General features: G+C 44.2%; 2 protein-coding genes across 3 annotated transcripts in view; both read left to right on the top strand.

Annotated features, from left to right (window-relative positions):
* LOC111973336 (R-spondin-3-like) overlaps positions 1–17,827 on the top strand; it is an 18,963-nt gene extending 1,136 nt beyond the window's left edge. The window contains exons 3-8 of one of the 2 annotated variants that reach the window (XM_024000660.1): positions 12,137–15,508; positions 16,050–16,241; positions 16,365–16,505; positions 16,729–16,875; positions 17,019–17,204; positions 17,283–17,827. In XM_024000660.1, the coding sequence (XP_023856428.1) occupies positions 15,418–15,508; positions 16,050–16,241; positions 16,365–16,505; positions 16,729–16,875; positions 17,019–17,204; positions 17,283–17,323 (798 nt within the window). In that variant the 5' untranslated portion in view covers positions 12,137–15,417 and the 3' untranslated portion in view covers positions 17,324–17,827. Of the gene's footprint in view, positions 1–12,136; positions 16,242–16,364; positions 16,506–16,728; positions 16,876–17,018; positions 17,205–17,282 lie in introns of both variants that reach the window. The other variant, XM_024000661.1, reaches the window with a different exon arrangement.
* A 1,181-nt stretch (positions 17,828–19,008) lies between these two features.
* LOC111973264 (E3 ubiquitin-protein ligase rnf146) lies at positions 19,009–21,781 on the top strand. Its single transcript, XM_024000568.2, has 3 exons — positions 19,009–19,176; positions 19,528–19,590; positions 19,840–21,781. Exon 3 carries the CDS (start codon positions 19,841–19,843, stop codon positions 20,969–20,971), a length of 1,131 nt encoding a protein of 376 aa, XP_023856336.1. The 5' UTR covers positions 19,009–19,176; positions 19,528–19,590; position 19,840; the 3' UTR covers positions 20,972–21,781.
* Positions 21,782–22,035: the final 254 nt, after the last annotated feature.

Genomic DNA, 22,035 nt, shown 5'->3' with positions numbered 1-22,035 from the left:
AGTGTGCCGTATGTGGGAAGAGCCCGATTGAGGTGTCGAAATGGTGGGTGTCAGAGTGCAGGAAGTTGGTGATTGTATTAATTTATGTTTCTGAAGAACAAGGAAAGATGCAGTGGCTCAAAAGAATCGTGACACAAGAAGAAATTTTGAATTCGGATAGTATGACGATCGTCTCTAGAGGAGTCCATCTCAAGGTGACGACGGAGACGTTCAGTAGTAAATACTGAGAGATTCTGTGTGGGTTGGGATGCCAGCATTCTGACCCGCTGGGGTGAATGTGAAACAAAATCATTGTCGGTCCTGTTGCTTTTTTTAGATAAAGAGAAATACTACGCATGTGAACTTGGTTATGTCGAAGATATGCGTAAGAGGTTTTGTAATTGGTAGGTATGATTGTAAATGATTGCACATGTTTCAAGTGTGGGCAGACGAACAGAGTATAAAATCATACAATTTTATTTGTCACATATACATGGTAGCAGATGTTAACATGGCGGATGTAGCGAAACGCTTGTGCTTCTATTCCGACAAATGCAGTATAACAAAGAGGTAATTAACCTAACTCTCACACTACACCTTAATACACAATGTACAAGGGATAAAGAAATATGTACATAAAGAATATAATGAGTGTGGTACAGAACGGCACATAGGCAAGATGCTAGAATGGTAATCGAGTACAGTATATACATACTGAGAATGAGTAATGTAGGAATGTAAACATGTAAAGAGTGGCATAGTTTAAGACGTGGCTAGTGATACATGTATCTACATAAAGATGGCAAAGATTGCAGTAGCATGATATAGAGTACAGTTGATACATATGAGGATGAGTAATGTTATGGGTATGTAAACATTATATTGATAGTGGATTGTTTATAAGTGGTAGTGAATAGACATTTTGAATAACATTTCATCAATTTCACATTACTTAAAGTGAAGCTGGAGTTGAGAACAGTTGTTGGCAGCAGCCACTCAATGTTAGTTGGGGGCTGTTTAACAGTACTGATGGCTTGAGTAGAAGAGCCTTTTCAGTCTCCGGTCCCTGCTTTGGATGCACCTGTACTGACCTCGCCGCTTTGGATGATAGCGGGGTGAAGGAGTGGGCTTCGGGTGGATTGTTGTCCTTGATGAATTTTTATGGCTTCTGTGACTCGGGGTGGTGTAGGTGTCGTGGAGGCGAGGTAGTTTGAAGCCAAGTTGAGCGTTGTGGCAGACCTCCATACCTCTGGAGAGCCTTACGGTTGTGGTCGGAGCAGTTGCGTAACAGGCGGTGATACGCCCGACAGGATGCTCTCGATGTGCATCTGTACGAAGTTGTGGAGTGATATTTCGGTACAACCAATTCTTCAGCCTCTCTAGGAGGTTGAAGAGGCGCTGCCTGCGCCTTCTTCCCACAGCGCTGGTCTGTGTGGGTGGACCAATTCGTGTTTGTCCGTGCATGTGTACGCAGGAAGACTTAAAACTTACTACCTCTTCCTACTGTTGGGTCCGATGTGGATAGGGGGGTGTCCCCTGCTGTTTCTGAGTCCACATCATCTCCTTGTTTTGTGAACGTTGAGTGTGAGGTTATTTTCCAACAGACCAAACCTCGCGGGGCCCTCACCTCTCTCCTGTAGGCCTGTCTCGTAGTGTTGGTAATCAAGCCTACACTGTAGATAGTATTTGTTCCGCACTTGACTGATTGAAGTTGGAGGACGTGCAATTGAGCCACGCAGTCCGTGGGTGAACAGGGAGTACAGGAAGGGCTCAGAACCACTTGTGGGGCCCCAGTGTTGAGGACAGCGGGGTGGAGATGTTGTTACCATACCTCAACCTGAGGCGGCCTCCTCAGGAAGTACCAGTACACAGTTGCAAGGGCGGGATCGGAACACAGGGGGTCCTCAAGGCTGATGATGAAGGTTGTGGAGGGTACTCATGGTGTTAAATGCTGAGCTTGTGTGTCGATAGAAGAGCATTCTCAAATACGGATTTCCTCTTGTCCACAGCTAGTAAGGCAGTGTGGCGTGTGGTTGTGATTGGCGTCGTCTGTGGATCTATGGGGCAGGTAAGGGCAAAAATTGGGAGTCGGGTCTAGGGTGTCAGTAGGGTTGGTAGGTGATATGGTCTTGATAGTCCCTATCAAAGCACTTCATGAGATGACGGAAGTGAGTGTAACGGGGCGGTAGTACATTATTAGACTCCAGTTTACATTAGTTTACTGCGGAAAGGAACACAATGGTGGCCCTCTTTTGAAGATGTGGGAAGCAGAACTGGATAAAGGAATTGATTGAAATATGTCGTTAAACCAACACAGCCAGCGTGGTCTGCGCCTGCTCTGAGACGCGGCTGGGGATGAGGCCTTGCGGGGTTAACCTACTTTAATTTACTTCCAGCACGTCGTGCAGTGAAGTGAGAGTCCGCAGGTTTTTGGAGCGGGCCGTGTCAGTTGGCACTGTTGTTCAAAGCGAGACAAAGAAGTTTTAGTCTAGTTGGGGAGCAAGACACTTGGCGCGACGGGGCTGATTTTCTTTTGTAATCGTGAATTGACTGTAGACCCTGCACATCCTCTTGGTTGAGCGTTGATTGCAACTCCTACTGTGTTCTATACTGGACCGTTAGCTTGTTTGATTGCCTTGCGGAAGGGAATAGCCTATCACTGTGTGGTATTCCGTCATGTTTCCGGTCACCTTGCCTGGTTAAAAGCAGCTGGTTTCGCGCTTTTTTCAGTTCCGGGAATGCTGCCATCATCCACGGTTTCTGGGGTTTGGGAATGTTTTAATCGTTGCTTGTGGGTACGAGATCGCCGATCACTTCCTATAGTGAAGAAAGTTGTAAAAAGGATGACGGGTGGTTGCAATTGTTAAGTGGGATCATAGATCTGAGTTCCCTGGAGTGCCTCTGTAGGGTGAAGAAATTGGAGGTGGCAAAAGTTAGCGGTCCAATTCGGAAACTCCTATGTGGAGGCAGATTTTGGAAAGATGACAAAAGTGATTGGCTAGGAGAGTATGGTATTGGATTAACAAACACAGCCTGTAGTAAATGTTTACTGCCAGACGAAAGGTGGATTTGTTGCATGCATTGCCACAGTTATAATTCTGTACTGCACAAGTCCTCCCAAAGAACGTTGAACAAACAGACATTAATTGTGGCTGCAGCAAGGAAGTTGAAGACTCAAGGATTTGAACATACGAAAGAACTTGCCAGGGGTAACGGCGTCGGAAGACCCGCACTCCCAGGTTTCCCCCTGAGCCTATAGGGATCTGTTGATTAATTTTGAACAAAAAGTTGGTTGATGTATTTATTATTTGGTCGTTTTTTTTGGTAGTTCAGTTTTTTTGGGAGAAAATCCTGTTATTCCAATCCTGCATAGTAGGTGGCGGTAAAATCCAATCAATTGTGTGATCGCCATAAAGTACCAAGAAGGAATAAGAATGAGGTCTAAAGGGCTTTTCCATAGTGGACTGTGCTTGCCAAGGTTTAGGTAAAATGTCGAGCCCCAATGACAACTGAACTAAAGCCCAAAAGATGTTGCTCAAGCCAAGAGTTGCCACATTTATCCAATAGGCGGCTCCATATTAGTAGCCATGATGTGTGTGCTGCTGCTCCCTCTCACTTGTGACTCAGCTTGCCTGCTGCGCCCCTCTCAATGCACACAGACTCCCCACCTCATAGAAAGAGAAATGCCAAATGGGTGTAATTTATAGAAGTAGCTCAAAAAACCCTGTGCCCAAAACATTTCCTACATCGTTCAAAAATTAGCCCACTTGCGGGAACTGCGGACATGGGCAACCCTGGTCAGATAACTATAGGTCCAATGAACTACCTGCTAGCAGCATATGTCCCGCGTTTCGAAGCTACATCCATAACGGTAGAACGGTTCTGATTGTAGAATCGCGGTTTGCATCGCCGAGCAGTGAACAAGAAAGTATTAAATCCAGCTTTAGGGATGCTACCCCCTCCCCAAATCAAAAATGTAATATGGATGCCAAATGTCTAGCTTTGCGTGCACACATTTCCTTTATTTCCCATCTTGGGGCAGCACCTGCCTGTTTGCCGGACTATTAGAATAACAGATCGGTGTGCCAAAGCAAAAAACTAACATTTGCATCCATATTAGATTTGGGAGTGTAGCATCTAAACTGGATGAATAGGAACCATCTACCGATTATGGAATCTAGCCTTTTGGACCTCCCGGGCACATGCCTGCTTGCTAGCAGGTTAATCGGTCAGTGGACCAGGAGTTATCTCGAACGCAGTCGCTATGGAATGCTTTAAGACTAGTTCTCAATTAAATAATGAAATCATTAAATCCAATCTCTAATATTGGGGCTAGTTGGGTTTTCAGATCATACAAAACGATGTAAATGAGGCAAGGAGAGGCCCCTAACTGAAATGTTGGCCATTTTCTTGTAAATCCTTTATAGACAGAGGGGAAATCTGTGGTGCTGTATTAGCATGACAGATATCATCAAAGTGAGTCATGTAGATTATGGATATCCCTACATTTGAGATGTCCTAATTGCTTAAGTAATTTGGTCATACAGAGTTAGTTTCAATGACGTTTGAAATGTGAAAAAAAATAGCAATCTTATCATGCACTTTTAAAAATGTCAATGACCGTTTGGATCGTCTTTCCTTAGAAACTGCTGAACAAGCCAGAGGGTGAAGTGGAGAGTACCCTTTTCTACCAACAGATTCAACAACCGATTTTAACAATACTTTGTTAAGTCACAATTTGTCTGAAGTTATAATTTGAACCTGTATTGTTTTATTGCTTTAGTTGAATCTTATCTTTACTTTTCTTCAGCGCTAGTTCCTTGTATCTTTTGCCATTTCATATCTTTTGGTCCGTCATTATGCTTTGCCAACAATGCAAGAGTATTTGGAACACTTTTATCAATGCTGTCCAATTTTAAATGTTGTGTTCTGTAAATCTAATCTTTGTTGTAGTCCTAGTTGCCCCTGCCATGTTCCCATCAAAGCGACCAGAAGTTTTGTTTCCTGTCATACTATTCTAGTTCCCTGTCAGGAGAAATGTGCCCTTGTCTTTTGGAGAGGAGTGATATTCACCGCATGCCTTTTATCATTTTCCCTGTATAAAGATGTGAAGCATTAACTAAATGCAGAGAGCCCTCCAAATTCAAATCTGAACCTCAAAAGCTAGTTCCCCTCTACAGGACGGTTTAGACCTGGGACACCAGGTGGGTGCCAATTAATTATCAGGCACAAGAGCAACAGTACCTTCTGGACCTCATGGTAGATTTGAATACCCCTGGCCTAGAAGCCTTGTCCTATCTCAGGCCCTCCATCTTCTTCTCCCAAAGTTTTTGTCTACGGTGTAGAGCGTTCAGGCTAATGCTTCAACAGACTGTTCACTAAGCATTGGCCGCCCCCAAAGACCTTCTTCTCAAATTTCCCACCTCTTCCGCCTACATACATTACCGCGTTCGAGATGTTATCTGCACTCATCTTTTTATCATAGTGTTTTCGGAAGCCATGGCACTTGAACATGTGTGTTAGTTTCAGCTTCCTATCAATGGCTCAAAGAAATGACACGTATCTGGTAGTAATCTTATAGAGCGGTTTAGGTGGTCTGGCTGTAGGGATTTAAGTTTCTTCATTGTGATAATCAGGTTATTATGAATGAGAATAACATTTGAAGGACAAAATGTATTGGTAATTGTAAGCTAAATGGACAGAATGCATCCAAGCTTCCTGTTTTTAATGATATGCCTTCAATGCATTACCATATTTTGGTTGGTTCGACAATGTAAATACCAAACAACCTAAGCCAGTGCAGAAAACCCAACAATCAAGCCCCCCCCCCAGAGATGAAAAGAGGATTGCGAGACATCCCACTACAACCTGATTTGGTTCTTCTGGCGTTCAATATAGTCAGAACTAAGTAGACCAGAACTCCAGCTGCTATCATGTTTGGTGTCTTGGAGAGCCACCCATTAAGTAGACTGAACTAACTAATTGTTTTCTATGTAAACCTGCCTTGTAAGACATCTTCATTTCCAGGAACCTTTGTTCCCCCACAGCTGGGTTGATTTGCCTCCCGTCTCTACCGATTGTTTTCCTCTGAATTCTGATTGGCGGTTCCCAGTGGATGTAGGGGGGTTTCTGGGTGTGGACACCCACCCCTCTGACCCGACCGTCCTATGTTCCTGTGGACTGTTCCCCCCCCCCCCCCCCCCGGGCTACCTAGCATTACTGGCAATGACCCACAGATTCACAATGGCTCCCCCTTACCTTGTCCCAAAGCTCCTACACACTGCTCCAGCAAAGACACTCAGCAACAAGCTCATGTTAGGGGGTCCAGATGTGAGATGTAGGGCAAAACCAACAAACAAAAGTGATGTTCATGGGAACGGCAAGGCAAACTATTTATACAGCTAGAAGGAGGGAGCTTTGTTCTGTTTTTAATGCTTAATTCAGTGGTTGTCTTGTCCCTTGAGGGAATAACACCGTGAAACATTCTGGTAATTTCCACCTGGGAAATAAAGGGACTAATTTTCTTTAATGTAAAAGTGTGTGTATAGGAGAACCTGTTTTCAATTTGGTCTTAGACTCATGCCAGCTCCAGTCCCTCTGGCAGCGTCTTGGCTTTGTCTCAACAGATTAAATCCGCTGCAAAACGTCAACCTAGAATGCTCCCCGCTGATACCCAGTTTGACACTTTTCCAGAAACTCAGAAAGTAGAATCTGAGATGTTTATTAATCTCCCCCTCCTTGCTGAAAAGCCACATGCCAAAAAAAAGCATGAATGGTGTCCATCTAGCTACCAACAGACAATAAATACATGGTGTTGTTCAGACAATAAGCTCTAGGTGAAGTAAACAGATATTAGCTGATAGTCCTAAAAAAAATAAAGAGTCTGTGAGAGAGAAACTCTTCTTAAATGTAAAAGACCAACAAAAGGCAAGTCCTGTCGGGTGTTTTGGCATCTGGTTTGTGCGTTCCAGGCCATAATGTAAATGGGATCCCAAACAACTTATCCCCTTTGGAAGTGTGTGTGGCTTTTGCACTTTTTCCTGTTCGCTAAATGCGTACAGGCAATGTTGATGCTTAATGACACCATCACCGTTCCTGTCTGTTTCCTCAGCTCGTTTGGGTTTTCTTGTCGGACGTTTAGCAAGTCGCGTCTGTTATTTGAGAGTTTGGTTTTAGTTTTTCTGGTAACGTTCACCTTCCTGAGTTAATCTGAACCACAAGTCTCTGCATAGTTTTGGGGCAATAAACGTCAGGGAAAAGGATCAGCCTTTCAGTCAGCATGTATCGTCGGAAATGTAGAATACAAGGGTGAATCCGGCTTCTTTTTGAAGTTGAATATTTTTCACTCAATCCAAGCTGCCTAGGGTGACATTGACAGAGTGGCCTGGGTAGAAAATCTGTGAGGTGACTCACAAAGTGCACTGATGCTCCTCTGTTTTAAAATGAAACCAAAGCGACTGAACATATGTCTTACAACATAGTCAGACCAGTCATCCTCTTTTCATTAGCATGGGGGAAGACCATGTGGCTGTGGAATGAATGAAGGTAAAGTTTGTTGAGTAAGGATGCGTTTGTTGAGTAAGGATGCGTTTGTTGAGTAAGGATGCGTTTGTTGAGTAAGGATGCGTTTGTTGAGTAAGGATGCCTATGTGGGAAACCCGATTGAGGTGTCGAAAATGGTGAGTGTCAGAGTGACCAGGAGTGGTGTAATTTTGATTAATTGTATTTCTGAAGAACAGAGGAAGACTGCAGTGGGCCTCAAAAGAATCCGGACAACAGAAGTTTTGAACTTCGGAGTAGAGCACCCGTCAAAGGAGTCATCTCAAGGGTGACGACGGACGTTCAGGTTAAATACCTGACGAGAATTCCTGGTGTGGTTGGTGCCCAGCATCTGACCCGCTGGGTGAATGGAGGAAAATAGTCTGTCGGTCCTGTTGCTTTTTTGATAAAGAGCAAATACCTACGCATGTGAAGCTTGGTTATGTAAGATATGCCGTAAGAGGTTTTGTATTGTAGTGTAAGAATTGTAAATGATTGGGCCATGTTTCAAGTGTGGGCAGACGAACAGAGTATAAAATCAAATACAATTTTATTTGTCACATATACATGGTTAGCAGATGTTAATGCGAGTGTAGCGAAACGCTTGTGCTTCTAGTTCCGACAATGCAGTAATAACCAACGAGTAATCTAACCTAACAATTCCACAACTACTACCTTATACACACAAGTGTAAAGGGATAAAGAATATGTACATAAAGATATATGAATGAGTGATGGTACAGAACGGCATAGGCAAGATGCAGTAGATGGTATCGAGTACAGTATATACATATGAGATGAGTAATGTAGGGTATGTAAACATAAAGTGCATTAGTTTAAGTGCTAGTGATACATGTATTACATAAAGATGGCAAAGATGGCAGTAGATGATATAGAGTACAGTATATACATATGAGATGAGTAATGTAGCGGTATGTAAACATTATATTAAGTGGCATTGTTTAAAGTGGCTAGTGGTACATTTTTACATAATTTCCATCAATTCCCATTATTAAAGTGGCTGGAGTTGAGTCAGTATGTTGGCAGCGGCCACTAAATGTTAGTGGTGGCTGTTTAACAGTCTGATGGCCTTGAAATAGAAGCTGTTTTTCAGTCTCTCGGTCCCTGCTTTGATGCACCTGTACTGACCTCGCCTTCTGGATGATAGCGGGGTGAACAGGCAGTGGCTCGGGTGGTTGTTGTCCTTGATGATCTTTATGGCCTTCCTGTGACATCGGGTGGTGTAGGTGTCCTGGAGGGCAGGTAGTTTGCCCACGTGTGCGTTGTGCAGACCTCACTACCCTCTGGAGAGCCTTATGGTTGTGGGCGAGCACAGTTGCCGTACCAGGCGGTGATACAGCCCGCCAGGATGCTCTCGATTGTGCATCTGTAGAAGTTTGTGAGTGCTTTTGGTGACAAGCTGAATTTTCTTCAGCCTCCTGAGGTTGAAGAGGCGCTGCTGCGCCTTCTTCACAACGCTGCTGTGTGGGTGGACCAATTCAGTTTGTCCGTGATGTGTACACCGAGGAACTTAAAACTTTCCACCTTCTCCACTACTGTCCGCGATGTGGATAGGGGGGTGCTCCCTCTGCTGTTTCCTGAAGTCCACAATCATCTCCTTTGTTTTGTTGACGTTGAGTGTGAGGTTTTTTCCTGACACCACACTCCGAGGGGCCTCACCTCCTCCCTGTAGGCCGTCTCGTCGTTGTTGGTAATCAAGCCTACCACTGTAGTGTTGTCCGCAAACTTGATGATTGAGTTGGAGGCGTGCATGGCCACGCAGTCGTGGGTGAACAGGGAGTACAGGAGAGGGCTCAGAACGCACCCTTGTGGGGCCCCAGTGTTGAGGATCAGCGGGGTGGAGATGTTGTTACCTACCCTCACCACCTGGAGGCGGCCCCTCAGGAAGTCCAGTACCCAGTTGCACAGGGCGGGGTCGAGACCCAGGGTCTCAAGCTTGATGATGAGTTTGGAGGGTACTATGGTGTTAAATGCTGAGCTGTAGTCGATGAACAGCATTCTCACATAGGTTTTCCTCTTGTCCAGATAGGTTAAGGCAGTGTGCAGTGTGGTTGTGATTGCGTCGTCTGTGGACCTATTGGGGCGGTAAGCAAATTGGAGTGGGTCTAGGGTGTCAGGTAGGGTGGAGGTGATATGGTCCTTGACTAGTCTCTCAAAGCACTTCATGATGACGGAAGTGAGTGCTACGGGGCGGTAGTCATTTAGCTCAGTTACCTTAGCTTTCTTGGGAACAGGAACAATGGTGGCCCTCTTGAAGCATGTGGGAACAGCAGACTGGGATAAGGATTGATTGAATATGTCTGTAAACACACCAGCCAGCTGGTCTGCGCATGCTCTGAGGACGCGGCTGGGGATGCAGCCTTGCGAGGGTTAACACGTTTAAATGTTTTACTCACGTCGGCTGCAGTGAAGGAGAGTCCGCAGGTTTTGGTAGCGGGCCGTGTCAGTGGCACTGTATTGTCCTCAAAGCGAGCAAAGAAGTTATTTAGTCTGTCTGGGAGCAAGACATCCTGGTCCGCGACGGGGCTGATTTTCTTTTTGTAATCCGTGATTGACTGTAGACCCTGCCACATACCTCTTGTGTTTGAGCCGTTGAATTGCAACTCTACTGTGTCTCTATACTGACGCTTAGCTTGTTTGATTGCCTTGCGGAGGGAATAGCTACACTGTTTGTATTCGGTCATGTTTCCGGTCACCTTGCCCTGGTTAAAAGCAGTGGTTCGCGCTTTCAGTTTCGTGCGAATGCTGCCATCAATCCACGGTTTCTGGTTTGGGAATGTTTTAATCGTTGCTGTGGGTACGACATCGCCGATGCACTTTCTATAGTGAAGAAAGGTGTGTAAAAGGATGACGGTGTTGCAATTGTAGTGGGATCATGATCCTGAGTTCCTGGAGTGCCCTGTAAGGGTGAAGAAATTGAGGTGGCAAAAGTTAGCGGTCAATCGAAACTCCTATGTGGAGGCGATTTTGAAAAGAATTGAGAACAAGTGATGCTAGTGAAGAGATGGTATTGGATACAACACAGCCTGTAGTAAATGTTTACTGCCAGACGAAAGGTGGATTTTGTTGCATTCATTGCCACAGTTATAATCTGTACTGCACAAGTCTCAAAGAAGTTGAACAAACTAGACATTATTGTGGCTGCAGCAGGAAAGTTTGAGACTCAAGGATTTGACATCGAAAGACTTGCCAGGGGTACTGGCGCCGGAAGACCCGCACTCCCAGGTCCCCCTTGAGCCTATGTAGGGATCTGTTTGATTTATTTTGAACAGAAAAGTTGGTTGATGTATTTTATTATTTGGTCGTTTTTTTTGGTAGTTCAGTTTTTTGGGAGAATCCTGTTTCCATCCTGCATAGTAGGTGGCGGTATCCACATTCAATTGTGTGATCGCCATAATACCAAGAAGAATAAGAATGAGGTCTAAGGGCTTTCCATAGTGACTGTGTTGCCAGGTTTAGGTAAAATGTCGAGCCCAATGACAACTGAAAACTAAGCCCAAAAGATGTTGCTCAGCAAGAGTTGCCACATTTATCCAATAGGCGGCTCCATATTAGCTAGCCATGATGTGTGTGCGTGCTGCTCTCCTCTCACTTGTGACTCAGCTGCCTGCTGCAGCCCTCTCTCAATGCACACAGACCCCCACCCCTCACCTAGAAAGAGAAATGCCATGGTGTAATTTAGAAGTAGCTCAAAAAACCTGTGACCAAAACATTTTCCTAACATCGTTTTCAAAATAGCCCAATTGCGGGAAACTGCGGACATGGCAACCCTGGTCAGATAACTCATGGTCCAATGACTACCTGCTAGCAGCATATGTCCCGCGTTCGAAGCTACATCCATAATCGGTAGACGGTTCTGATTGTAGAATCGCGGTTTGCATCGCCGAGCAGTGAACAAGAAAGTATTAAATCCAGCTTTTAGGATGCTACCCCCTCCCCAAATCAAAATGTAATATGGATGCCAATGTCTAGCTTTGCGTGCACACATTTCCTTTATTTCCCATCTGGGGCAGCACCTGCCTGTTTTGCCGGACTTATTAGATAACAGATCGGTGTGCTCAAAGCAAAAAACTAACATTAGCATCCATATTAGATTTTGGAGTGTAGCATCTAAACTGGATTTAATAGAACCATCTACCGATTATGGAATCTAGCTTTGGACCCGGGCACATGCTGCTTGCTAGCAGGTACGGTCATTGGACCATGAGTTATCTCGAACGCAGTCGCTATGGAATGCCTTTAGACCTAGTCTCATTAAATAATGAAATCATTAATCAATCATCTAATATTGGGCTAGTTTGGGTTTTCAGATCAGTACAAAACGATGTAAATGAGGCAAGGAGAGGCTATTGAAATGTTGCCATTTTCTTGAATCCTTTATAGACAGAGGGGCAAATTCCTGTGGTTGCTGTATAGACATGACAGATATCATCAAAGTGAGTCATGTAGATTAATGGATATCCTACATTTGTAGATGTCCTATTGCTTAAGTTAATTTGTCATACGAGAGTTATGTTTCATGACTTTGAATGTGAAAAATAGCATCTTATCATGCTACTTTTAAAATGTCAATGACGTTTTGATCGTCTTTCCTTAGAAACTGCTGAAACAAGCCAGAGGGTGAAGTGGAGAGACCTTTCTACAACATGATTCAACAACCGATTTACAATACTTTTTTAAAGTCACATTTGTCTGAATTATAAATTGAACCTGTATTTTGTTTTATTTGCTTTAGTTTGAATCTTTAGTCTTTACTTTTCTTCAGTCGCTAGTCTTTATCTGTTTGCATTTCATATCTGTTTTGTCTGTCATTTAGCATTTGCACAATGCAGAGTATTTTGGAACACTTTTATATGCTGTCCAATTAAATGTTGTGTTCTGTAAATCTATCTTTGTTGTAGTCCTAGTTGCCCCTGCCATGTTCCATCAAGCTGACCAGAGTTTGTTTCCTGTCATACTATTCTAGTTCCCTGTCAGAGAAATGTGCCTCTTTGTCTTTTGAGAGGAGTGATATTCACCCAGTGCCTTTATCATTTTCTCTGTTATAAAGATGTAGCATTAACTAAATGCTAGAGAGCCCTCCAAATTCAAATCTGAACCTCAAAGCTAGTTCCCCTCTAATCAGGGACTGGTTTAGACCTGGGACACCAGGTGGGTGCAATTAATTATCAGGCACAAGAGCCAGCAGTACTCTGGACCTCATGGTAAGATTTGAATACCCCTGGCCTAGAGCCTTGTCCTATCTCAGGCCTCCATCTTCTTTCCCCAACAGTTTGTCACGGTGGTCAGAGCTTCAGGCTGAATGCTTCACAGACTGTTCACTAAGCATTGGCCTGCCCCCAAGACTTCTTCCAAATTCCTCACCTCTTCACGCTACATACATTATCCGCGTGTCGAGATGTTATCTCACTCATCTTTTATCATAGGGTTTTCGGAAGCCATGGCACTTGACATGTGTGTTATGTGTTCACTTTCCTATCAAATTGCTCAAGAAGACACTTATCTGGTAGTAATCTTATAGAGCCGTTTAGGTGGTCTGCTGTAGGGATGTTAAGTTTCTTCATTGTGATAATCAGGTTTATTATGATGAGAATAACATTGAGGACAAAATGTATTGTAATTGTACTAATGGACAGATGCATCAAGTTTCTGTTTTTAATGATATGCCTCATGCATTATCATATTTTGGTGGTTGACATGTAAAACCAACAACCTAAGCCAGTGCAGAAAACCAACAATCTAAGCCCCCCCCCCCAGAGATGAAAGAGGATGCGAGACATCCCACTCCCTGATTTGTTCTGGTTCATATAGTCAATGAACTAAGTAGACCAGACCCAGCTGCTATCATGTTGGTGTCTTTGGGAGAGCCACCCCTTAAGTAGACTGGAACTAACAATTGTTTTCAATGGTAAACTGCCTGTGTAAGACATCTTCATTTATCCAGGACCTTTGTTCCCCCCCACAGCTGGGTTGATTTGCCTCCCTCTCTACCGATTGTTTTCCTCTGAATCTGATCTGGCGTTCCAGTGATGTAGGGGGGTTTCTGGGTGTGGAAACCCACCCCTCTGACCCTGACCGTCCTATTGTCTGCCTGTGACTGTTCCCCCCCCCCCCCCCCCCGGGCTACCTAGCATTACTGTCACTGACCCACAGATTCACATGGCTCCCCTTACTGTCATCAGCTCCTACACACTGCTCCAGCAAGACACTTACAGCAGAGCAGCTCATGTTCAGGGTCCAGATGGAGATGTAGGGCAAAAAAACAACAAAAGTGATGTTCAGTGGGAACCGGCAAGGCAAAAACATATTTATACAGCTAGAAGAGGGAGCTTTGTTCTGTTTTATCTTAATATCAGTGTTGTCTTGTCCTTGAGGGAATAACACGTGAACATTTCTGTAATTTCACTGGGGAAATAAAGTACTAATTTTCTTTAATGTAAAAGTGTGTGTATAGGAGAACCTGTTTTCAATTTGGTCTTAGACTCATCCAGCTCCAGTCTGGCAGCGTCTTTGGCTTTTGTCTCAACAGATAAATCCGCTGCAACGTCAACTGAATGCTCCCGCTGATACCAGTTTTGACACTTTTCCAGAAACCAGAAGTAGAACTGAGATGTTATTAATCTCCCCCTCCCTTGCTGAAAAGCACATGCAAAAAAAGCATGATGGTGTCCATCTAGCTACCAACAGACAATAAATACATTGTGTTGTTCAGACAATAAGCTCTAGGTGAAGTAAACAGGATATTAGCTGATAGTCCTAAAAAAATAAAGAGTTTCTGTGAGAGAGAACACTTCTTCTATGTAAAAGACACAAAGGCAAGTCTGTCGGGTGGTTTTGGCATCGGTTTGTGGTTCCCAGGCCATAATGTAAACTGGGATCCCAAACAATTATCCCTTTGGAAGTGTGTGTGGCTTTTGCCACTTTTCTGTTCGCTATGGGTAACAGGCAATGGTTGATGCTTTCTGACACCTTCCTGTCCTGTCTGTTCCTCAGCTTCGTTTTGTTTTCTTGTCGGACGTTAGCAAGTCGCTCTGTATTTGAGAGTTTGGTTTTAGTTTTCTGGTAACGTTCACTTCTGAGTTAATCTGAAACACACAGTCTCTGCATAGTTTTGGGGCATAAACGTCAGGGAAAAGTCAAGCTTTCAGTCAGCAATGTATCGTCGGAAATGTAGATACAAGGGGAATCCGGCTTCTTTTTGAAGTTGATATTTTTTCACTCAATCCAAGCTGCCAGGGTGACATTGACAGAGTGCCTGGTGTAGAATCTGTGAGGTGACTCACAAGTGCACTTATGCTCCTCTGTTTTAAATGAAACCAAATGCACTGACATATTTCTTACACATAGTCACCCAGTCATCCTCTTTTCATTAGGATGGGGGAAGACATGTGGCTGTGGAATGATGAAGGTATCTATGCAGATGAGGAGAATCCCAAGTAGGTGAAGCAGACTCACAACAGGACAATAAAAGTTAATAGGTCTACTTGAATGTGCTTACTTTAATATGACAATTTTTGCATTGAGAGCAGGTGTATGTGTGTGAGAAAATGAGTGTGAGTGAGACCGAGAGAGGGGGAGAAAGCAAACTCACTCCTAACCCAAAACCTTGCATTAGGTTTGAGGTGCGACTATCATGATGTTCTGAGATGTTTTCATTCCTTATGGATTCTGACGGCATGGGTGATTTCATGGAATTTTTCTTGGACTTTTCTTCTGGAAAACAGATTTGTTCTCTAGCGTGCATACTGGGGTTGGGACCATTGTGGATGATGTTCTTTTAACACAATTCTGGCAAAAAAATATTTTTCAGGTATTTTATTTACATCAAAAGATGACTTAGCTGTTGGACAAAGAACCTTAATTCCAAAGAGGGTAAAAATGCTAATTTGGGTACCATTTCTGATTTGGATTCTGCACTTCATGGATCTTATTAACGGACAATATTTCTCAAGACATCCACGACACAGACGTAAGTAGCCAACCGACACATTTTGATGCGAACTGATTGAAATGCGGACACCTGTTCTGCGTATTTATACGCACATTCAACTCCTCTTCATACATGCGTAAAAGCATGGGCATTACTATGTGGGTGCAGTACATTTTACTTTCAGGCAACAATGCGGTCATATATTTTCATGGTTTATACGCGTTGGCTTACTATGTGAACCATACAATATATTGTAAAGTTTGGCTGAGGGTTTGATAAACCTGGGCTGGCTCCTGTTTCTRTTCTTCGAACATTAATGTGCCAGGTATAGTAAGTCACTACTCAGGTGTATGAGATTATGCTCTGTACTCAACATATACAGCCAATGATTTGTGATAATGTAGTTCTTCCAAAAAAGACTGAAGTTGTATGGGATTCAAGTTTGACCAAATTTCACATGCACATGCTCAAGACATGTAACTGCATCCTGTCTTATGCAGGAACACATACACACACATGTGTGATTGAGAGAACGAGAGAGACAGACACACACAGCCATAACACCAGCTCTTCTCTCCAGGTAGCTCAGTGGTGAGCAGGTTGTGTCATGCTGGCTGCCTGACATGCTCAGCGTTAAACGGCTGCCTGTCCTGTAAGCCCCGCCTCTTCTTCCACTTGGAGCATGATGGGATGCGGGAGAGGGGGACATGTCTGCTATCCTGCCCCAGAGGTCACTATGGGACACGCTCCCCACATGTCAACACCTGCACCAGTGAGTCATGTGATGGATGAACAACACCGACACTGTTATGGAGTGTTGTGATAATAATGTCATACACAGTGTAATGCCCTGATCATGTATCCACTCTAACTTTGGTCCCTGTCTGTGTCTCAGAGTGCAGGGAGGACTGTGTTTCCTGCTTCAACAGGAACTTCTGCACTCACTGTCACCAGGGCCACTACCTGTACAGAGGGAGGTGTGAGGACAGCTGCCCCGAGGGCCTGACCCCAAACACTGCACTAAGAGAGTGCAATGGTAAGTCTATTACACTACAGCTGAACTGTGATCTTCCTTCATAGTCATAATGTGTTCAAAGTCTGGCTAAAACTAATAAGATCCAGTATTGGTCGGCCAAGATCTGGGCTTGGATGCATCAAAATCACACATTGTGGAAGAAGACATATAAAGTACATATTTACAGWAGGGAGAGAGATCTATATAGAAATGCGTCTCTAACGTCTATGTCCCTCCGTCCCAGATTGTCCAGTGGGCTGTGAGGTGTGTGTGACGAGGAACACCTGCACCAGGTGTAGAGCAGGACTGTACCTTCTGCATGGCCAGTGCCATCATACCTGCCCAGGGTGGTTTGAGCCTGATAAACAGCTCATGGAGTGCATTTCTCAAGGTTAGTGACTCTGTCCTCCCCCATCTCTGTACATGAGCCATCCCAATAGATCATTGATCGATCACTCTACAATGCAAATTTGAGTGTACATTTTGTGTATCTATCTACCCTACAATGTCATGCCCCCCCAATCTCTCTCTCAGTACACTGTAAGGTGGGAGAATGGGGAGACTGGGGCCTCTGCTTTCGGAGAGGGAGGACCCGGGGCTACAGGAATTTTGAGGAGGTACGAAGACGAGAGGTCCTACGGCACCCCACCMTGTATGGCGACCCCTGCCCTAAAGTCAAAGAGTGGAGGAAATGTGTCATCAAAAGGAGACCGAGTCCAGGTATACTGGTGATCAAAGTGAAATGTTTGACTTATTTCAGTTTTCACACATCTAGCATTGTCCTCTCCCTTTCCACAGGAAGATCAGATGGCAAAGGCATTAGGCCAACAGAACATTGATGCAAGATCATTGGTGGGAGCAAAATAATAGCAAGTGGCAGATGTGATCCAAAACAGGATGGAAGGACAGAAGGAGGACTGGATTAACTGAGTTGAAAGAGAGACCTCCATTGCCTGGACCTCAGTCGTTTCTGTAGTCAGGAACAGTGTGCAACAATTTATTCCTCTATGTTTGTGACCAGCTGTTGACCTGCCTTGGTTGAGAGACCTTGGAGAAGATAACATTATCATCTGCTCTAGAATTTTGGGTTCAACATTTTTTTGTTCATCACAACATGTCACCCACATGATCCATTCCAGGAAAAGGTCACTAAATTGATATGGACTGAATTGAGCAGTGTTCAAAAAGCAAAATGTGTTATTTTGTTTCTATCATGATGGTGGCTAGCCCACTTGTTCTACACGTGTAGCATTTCTCTGTATAGCAAGTCAAATTGAAACTATTGCTGCCTTTTCATGATTGAAATCATTGTTATAGGCCTACAAAAAAATGTTTGTGTAGGAGATTTTTATAGTAAATTACAGTATATTGTCTTCACAAACATGACTGAATATTTTTTTTTTTTACCAAAAAACGTTGATAGGTGGAAAGCCTACTCCAAAGATGTCTATAGCTAGCTAAATACAACTAATTCTATACAATATGTTCTATACATTTTCTCCTACATTAAGGCAGCAGGTAGCCTAGCGGTTGGAGGGTTCAAATCCCTAAACCGACAAAGTGAAAAATCTGTCTATGTGCCCTAGCCCTTGATCATGACTCAGTTCCATTTACATTACACATAAGAGTCATTGGACGAAGGCGTGTTCTGTACGGCGAGTTTTGTTAAGATCTAAAATGCTCAATCTGAAAAGTAACAAGCGTCACTTGCTGTACGTTATTGGCAGCATAAGGACCTTATCTTCCATAGCAGAAAAAAAATACAAGGTTAAATTGATACACACATTGGTACAGTTAGGGTTAGTGTTCTCACACAGCCATATCTCCATGTTACAGCGCTTGTTTATGGAAAACAGACAGGAGACAAGAGTCAACCACCTGTGCCAATTAGCTATCTAGCATGCTCCGAACACCTGTGTGTAATGTATATGTGCAACTCGGGAAGTGTAGTTTTGTCGGATGGAGACACCCATAGCTGTATGGATCTGTGCAAAACTGCTACTGTAAGTGTAACCTTTTTAGTTGAAGGATACTTTCTCGCTGATGAAAAATAAGGGCCATATGTTTCAAAAGCGGTATTGCAAGCGATGAAAACGTTAAAACACAGTGCCTGAGAACTGTAAGGAGAACGCAGAATGTCGCCTCGAGTTTTCAATAGCTAGATGTGCCCTTGAGCAAGGCACTTAAACTTGATCGCTCCATGTTCGTTTCTGATAATGGCTAGCCGTGACCCTATTCTCTGAGTGTGTCTCTGGGAGTTGGGATATCAAAAAACACATTTCCATTTCACACATGCGTATAATAGCTGACACACTTGTACATGTGTGAAACAGGACAAATATAAGCACCCACATGTTATACTTAAGCAATAATGCATGAGGCCATGTGTTAATGACAATTTTATCATGGTTGTGATGTGGTCATAGCCACGAGAAGCTGACAAATAGAACTACCCACACTTTATGCTGTATGATCACCCTCCTCCGACGCTTGAGGTGGCAGGCGACCACGCAACGTCATCCCGTTACGTGTATGAATACACGGAAGGAGGAGGAACGTCAGTATTTTGCTTTGTTTTGGTAGAAGATATTTTAGTGATTAGCTAGCTAGCGTTTATAGGTCGAGAACGATCAATAATTTGCGAATTATCTAAAAACATCACTGAGCGATGGTCAAACGCTATTCATGACAGGTGAGTGTGGAGGAAATTCGCTCGAGGTAGAAGACAGTCAAGCGGTGTGTCACTGACGACTGTGGCCTCCGAAGCTAACAGTAACTTGAAAGCAAAGCTTGTCAACAAGAAATGGCTACTGTACAGTAGCTAACTAGTTTGATCGCGACATCATACTATTGATGTGTGTATTTAGTAACTAGCTATGTTCTTTATGGTGATTGCCCTGTTCGCTTTAGATTAGCAAGATGGCTAACGTTATAGCAACATACCCTCTCTGAATATAGCTAACCAGTGTTTTTATCTCTGGGAAAGGTGGGATTAAACCGACTCCTGAGTCCTGTCTCTTTTCAACAATATTTTTTTCCATAGAGAGGAACTTTGAGAGAATACAGAATTGACCCTGATGTCATCCCAGTAACTGCGCTTGAGAGAGTAAGTAGTTAATTTTTTCCCATCATAGTAATTAGGGCAATATGATTGACACAAAATATTCTAGCCAGCTAAGTCATCTGAAATTCACATTTTAGATATTTAGGCATATTGCTAATTGCGTCTCTCGTGACAGCTTGCATGTGATTTTGTTCAACTGGGAGCTGAGAATATTGCTTAAAATTAGTCAGCAGGACTGTCTGTCTTTTTCTGTGTCTCAGCATTAGCTTAACGATCTGTCTACCCCCTCAGCATGGCGAGCTGTGGTGAGGTAGACCACTCTGTGTCCTCTAAGGTGGAAGATGGAGGGGACGCCTGTACTGGTGACTCCCCCACCTCCCCTAAACCTTCGGCCAACCCCTTGCCGGAGTGTGCCATCTGCCTCCAGACCTGTGTCTACCCGGTTTGCCTGCCCTGCTACCACGTCTTCTGCTTTCTGTGCGTTAAAGGAGCCTCCTGGCACAGCAAGCGCTGTGCTCTCTGCAGACAGGAAGTACCTGAGGACTTCCTGGAACATCCCACGCTGCTGTCCCCAGAGGAGCTGAAGGCAGCAGCTGCAGGGGGGCGAGGAGGAGGAGCCGGGCCGAGGAGCGCTGGGGGAGACAATGCCTGGTACTACGAGGGGAGGAATGGATGGTGGCAGTATGACGAGAGGACCAGCCGTGAGCTGGAGGACGCCTTGGCCAAGGGCAGGAAGCGTGCCGAGATGCTGATTGCTGGCTTCCTGTACGTGGCTGACCTGGAGAACATGGTGCAGTACCGCCGCAACGAGCACGGTCGCCGCCGCCGCATGAAGCGTGACATGGTGGACATTCCCAAAAAGGGTGTAGCCGGACTCAGACTGGACTCTGACCCCGCCCCGCCAGTAGTTGCCATGGCAGCTGTTCTGGTCACAACAGCGACAGTGGAGCTGTCAAGCTCTGCTGACAGGGAGAATGTGACTGGACGGTCACAGGCGGGTCGCTCAGGGGTTCTCATCCCAGCTCCTCCTGTCAGACCCCCTACAGTCCTGGGGGCCCACCCTGCCACCCCAGCCTCCATCTCCCTGGAAGACTCTCTGTCCCAGCTCCTCATCAGCCAACCAGAGGGGGAAGAAGAAAAGGAGGATGAAGAGGAGATAGCTTCAAGCATGAGCCAGGCGTATGAGTCAGCATCTGGTAGCAGTGAGGAGGATGATGGTGGAGATGAGGTAGGCCAGGGGTGGGACAGGGAAAGGGGGGGACGAGAAGTAGGAGTTCGACAGAGGACCAGATACAGACTCCTACAGCGGTGGCTCAGGGAGGTCCAGCCTGACAGACTGCCACCTGGTGGTGGGTCCTCCAGCGGAGGCCTTACTGTGCGCCCACGCAGCCCTGACGGTCAGTGCAGTGTCACTGAGGKGTGACCACAACTGGACCACTGTCTCTGCACTCATCCCGGCTCAGCAAAAAAACGCATTCACTTCATGCCCATGGTGGTAGTGAAGAACCAAGGGGAAGATAGCAGATCAGCCATTTCCATTACATATACAGTTCAGTCAGCCACATAGGCTAATCAATAGTTTATAATAATACGTCAGCCAGCAAGTTTATGCAACATTGCACACAATGAAATAGCCCATACTGCTCCACTGTCTGCCACTGTAACCATTTGAGCCCATGTTATTATGGTTAATCAGGCATTGGTACTAAATATTTGAAGAGAAATGGTGAAATGATAAAGGTTTGAGATTTGGAGGGGAGTTAACCTTTTAAATGTAGCATCCCATCTCTAACCGGAGGCAAAAAGTAATTATCTTGTTTTGTTGTACATTGTTTTTTGCTGTAAGAAATGTATTTTCTAATCTCCATTGAGAGAGTGTGTGTGTGTGCGTGCTCTTTTGTCTGTGTATTGAGGTCATATTTCATCTTAATATAAAAGTGTGTGCTTGTGTTGTGAGTGAAAGGTGATGAGAGCCTACTGGTAGAGAGGTCTTGAGTGTAGAGACCAGTGATGATTTCTATTACTTGTTCTAGTATTCTATGGAAACAGTGTGGATGGGAGATGAATTGTGAGTGTTAATGAGTCTGTTTTGAAGTTTGAACCTATTATTTGAACTCTTCTGTCAACAAAAAAGTATTTTTGACTTATTTAATATGATTTAACATGTGTCATGTGTGGTCTCTTTGTTTAACTGTGTTTTCTCAAAAACAATAAAGTTTTTCTTTGACATTAATTTAAAATTCATGAGTTCAATTTTATTGGTAACTTAATGGGAATATGACAATTATTGGAAGGTGATAGCTATTACATATGCATATGGCTTTGGGTGATACAATATGTTCAGTGTTACACCCACAAGGTTTTCGTATTAAACATTTTTGACCAGGCAGGTCAATTAAGACCAAATTCTAACATCAGCTCAGTAGGTGTAAATGATGGGAAATGCTATATCAAGAGACTTCCTCATTCAGATGAAAAATTACAAAA

The sequence above is a fragment of the Salvelinus sp. IW2-2015 genome, linkage group LG14 (assembly GCF_002910315.2).
Source record: "Salvelinus sp. IW2-2015 linkage group LG14, ASM291031v2, whole genome shotgun sequence".
Taxonomy (NCBI): Eukaryota; Metazoa; Chordata; class Actinopteri; order Salmoniformes; family Salmonidae; genus Salvelinus; species Salvelinus sp. IW2-2015.
The sequence above is the reverse complement of the archived record's forward strand: the minus strand, read 5'-3'. Positions and strand labels throughout refer to the sequence as shown.